This window comes from Triticum dicoccoides, chromosome 7A (genome assembly GCF_002162155.2).
Source record: "Triticum dicoccoides isolate Atlit2015 ecotype Zavitan chromosome 7A, WEW_v2.0, whole genome shotgun sequence".
In the NCBI taxonomy this organism is placed as follows: domain Eukaryota; kingdom Viridiplantae; phylum Streptophyta; class Magnoliopsida; order Poales; family Poaceae; genus Triticum; species Triticum dicoccoides.
The window spans coordinates 586,260,975-586,264,034 of record NC_041392.1 but is presented as its reverse complement, the minus strand read 5'-3'; the positions used below and the strand labels follow the sequence as shown (position 1 = coordinate 586,264,034).

Below are 3,060 nucleotides of genomic sequence, written 5' to 3'. Positions count from 1 at the left end.
ATTGTTAGGCGCAAGGCAGAGGAAACACATTGTCACATCCGAAGTAACCGATTTTGGTGAACAGAGGATGGAAGCCCAAGGCAAGCTGTGACGCGTGCATAGTTTCACACCAAAATGGGGACGTGCTATAAATGAATTGTCGGCCACAAGAATGTTACAGAAATACATAAATCATTTGAGACAAGGTGACACGACAAGGCGTCTAGGGGCCATTTCCCTTTAGGCCTTGTTCGGTTCCCCCCAAATCCCCTCCATTCCACTCCAATCCACTTGGGGAGTGGCTTAACCGAACAAGGCCTTAATGTAACAATCAAGGGAAAGCAGAAAAATCAAAGTATTATGTTGTAGTATCTCTAGTGTTTTTATTTTTGCTTTGAGGGCAGAAACAGAAGAAATGCAATCTCAACATTTCTGTTTTTCTTGTGAACATGTGGAGGGGAAATTAGCTGGGTTCCACTTTTTAGAAATTTTCAAAATTTTGAACTCTTTCAAATTTGAGATTGGGTAGAAACAAGAAACAATTATACTCAGACTTGGTTAAAAAAGAAAGAGCTTCTCATCTGCAAGGTTCTGGTTCTTCAACTGGTAGCCAGCAGTTACGCTACGTGGTGATATTAAGTAAAATCCAGAAAAACATCTGCTTCTATGCCCTCGTAGAGTTCAGAAGAAAAAAAACTAATTGCACAGCTGCAGTACATGTACAAGAATCACTGGATTTAATAGGTACACAAGCAAACAGTAAAGTTAAAGCACACCTGCCACAGAAAAGCCTCAACAGAAGGATCTGACCGACGCAATTGATCTATCTTTTCAGCTTCAATAAAGAAACAGCGCACGAGAGAATCTGTAATCATGTCACAGAAACAAGACTTTCCTGTTAGCACCTCGTATAGACCCAAAGTGCTTCCATGTGGGAAAATTGGGTGCAAAGAATGCCTGCTGCTTAGCCTCTGACTTCTCCACTGTCAAAAAAAGGGGATAACTTAGGGGGCGGCGAAACGGCTGCCAAAAGCACATGCTCCCAGGGTGAACAGTAAATTCGTAAAAAATGTGTTAGGTATATACTCCAACAAAATACAGTACAGTTTAGAGCAGTCTTAAGCAGAAACATACCTTTACTGCTCCGATCGAAACAATCCATATACCAGTTGCTCTTGAGCCTTCCATATATAGGGCTGCACCATGCCCTTTTACTTTTTCTTTTGTATTGCTTAACAAAGGAGCACGCACAGCAGCAGGCAGCATGCCGACTAATGGATGAGTGCCTAAAAGATCGCCAACTCTTGGCATTTTCACTAATTGTGGATTCCTCTTAAGCTTCTTCAGGTCTGTCTGACAAGTGATTAACTTACATGAATAAGCATATTGGTTGCAACTTTTGAACTGAAACCACTTTGGCAATTAATTTTCGAAGCAAAAGACAAGTCAAACACTCCACTACCTGCCAAGCATCATCCAGATGTGCCATTTCTTTTTCTTCCAGTAACCCAGTCTTCCATAGGTTTTGAACATTCTCACTCAAGTGTGTCAATACAGCATATGTTACTTGTCGAGTCTTTAGCACACAAAGAAGCTGAAAATGTGGAAACACCTTCAGAATCTAGGCAACAATGAACTCTCAGATTCAACAATGGGAGACTGCCTTGTTTATTCATACAATGAGGTTTTTCATCACTAGTGCCGAATTGTTGTATGACAATGAAATGAAGTATTCCAAAGTTCTATAAAAGTAGGGCCTGTCTCGAATGTAGAGTTCTGGAACAATTTCACATGAATTTTGCAGGAAACAAAATAATTCTGGAAAATAAAACTAACAAAATCATTTCCAAACTCTAAAGCTAACCATTTACATCCACTCACCCCAGCGATGCCATACAAGCACATGGAAATTCTCTACAGATCAAACTAGAGTTCCAGTTCAGTTGAGATGGTGCTTTCTTGAGTTTTGCAAAAGATAATGGGTTGTTGAGTGAACTGTCGAACTATTGTGCTGGAGGCTGAAGGCTCCATATTAGTTAAGTCAACAGATAAATGCACATTGTAAGCACAAACCTGAGGGAATGTACAGCGAACTTCTTCCAAGAACTTCCTAGCTTCCTCTCCCCCAGCATTACTTTCATCAATAACAATTTTTGCAATCTCACTATCACCTGATGAAAGAAGTATACGGAACATTGGTAAGTAACTAGGATCATATGTGCAAGTTGAACTCCACGTACCTTAAAAAATGGGGTCAGAGGAGAAAATAGAAGGATTTAAAACTTTTGAGGACGATGACTTTAGAAAGGCTTTACATAGTTCAACCTTAATAAGCTAAATGGTTGGAGCCATGCGTCCATCTGCACCATACTACTTTCCACGTATCTTAAAAAATAGGGTCTGTAGCTGATTGATTCTACAGAAAGATAGACTGGCGACTATAGCGACGAACACCTACGCATAACATCTGGCATATGCACCACGTATTGTGACCAATATTCATGTACTCCCTCCGATCCATGGATTGAGTACTAAGGTCTGGAATTGGTAGCACAAAGAAATGGTAAATAACAAGCACATAAAAGCATTCTAAAAGTTTTCCAAGATTTTACCAAGAAAATCTTGTAGTTGTCTCCTTGCAATTCTATGAGCACGAAGAAATGCAGCACAGATGTAACATCCTGACTCCAATCTTTGTACTGTGAAGTATGTGATAAAACTTTGTGGTAACATGCTTGCAGAAAGGAACCTATAGTAACTTGGGAAATGGACACTGGACTGCAAACTGTTCCAATCGCATAATGGTCGGCTAGAAACAAGATCCATAGCTTCATCAACTGATCGCATCAAAATATTTGCTGTAGCTTGAGTTATCTGTCCCTGGTCAAGCATTGCCCAGTAACTGGCTTGCACACCTGAAAGCAATATTTACAAAAAGGAAAAAAATCTTTGTTAACTGATTGCATTTAGTATGAAACTAAACATCTCCATAAAATACGGAGACAAGATAGAATTATGGACGAAATATAAAGCCAACTATTTAGGGGCAAAAACAGAAAAGCAAACAAACTGGGGGTGGGG

At 39.9% G+C, this 3,060-nt stretch overlaps 1 protein-coding gene across 9 annotated transcripts in view; it reads right to left on the bottom strand.

The window, feature by feature from the left end:
* LOC119332330 (sodium/hydrogen exchanger 8-like) overlaps nt 1–3,060 on the bottom strand; it is a 17,129-nt gene that overhangs the window by 1,219 nt on the left and 12,850 nt on the right. For all 9 annotated transcript variants that reach the window (XM_037605512.1, XM_037605510.1, XM_037605513.1 and 6 more), the window contains 5 exons: nt 2,592–2,894; nt 2,053–2,150; nt 1,442–1,573; nt 1,114–1,332; nt 756–962 (listed from right to left, as the gene is read on the bottom strand). In XM_037605512.1, coding sequence (XP_037461409.1) covers nt 756–962; nt 1,114–1,332; nt 1,442–1,573; nt 2,053–2,150; nt 2,592–2,894 — 959 coding nt within the window. The remainder of the gene's footprint in view (nt 1–755; nt 963–1,113; nt 1,333–1,441; nt 1,574–2,052; nt 2,151–2,591; nt 2,895–3,060) is intronic.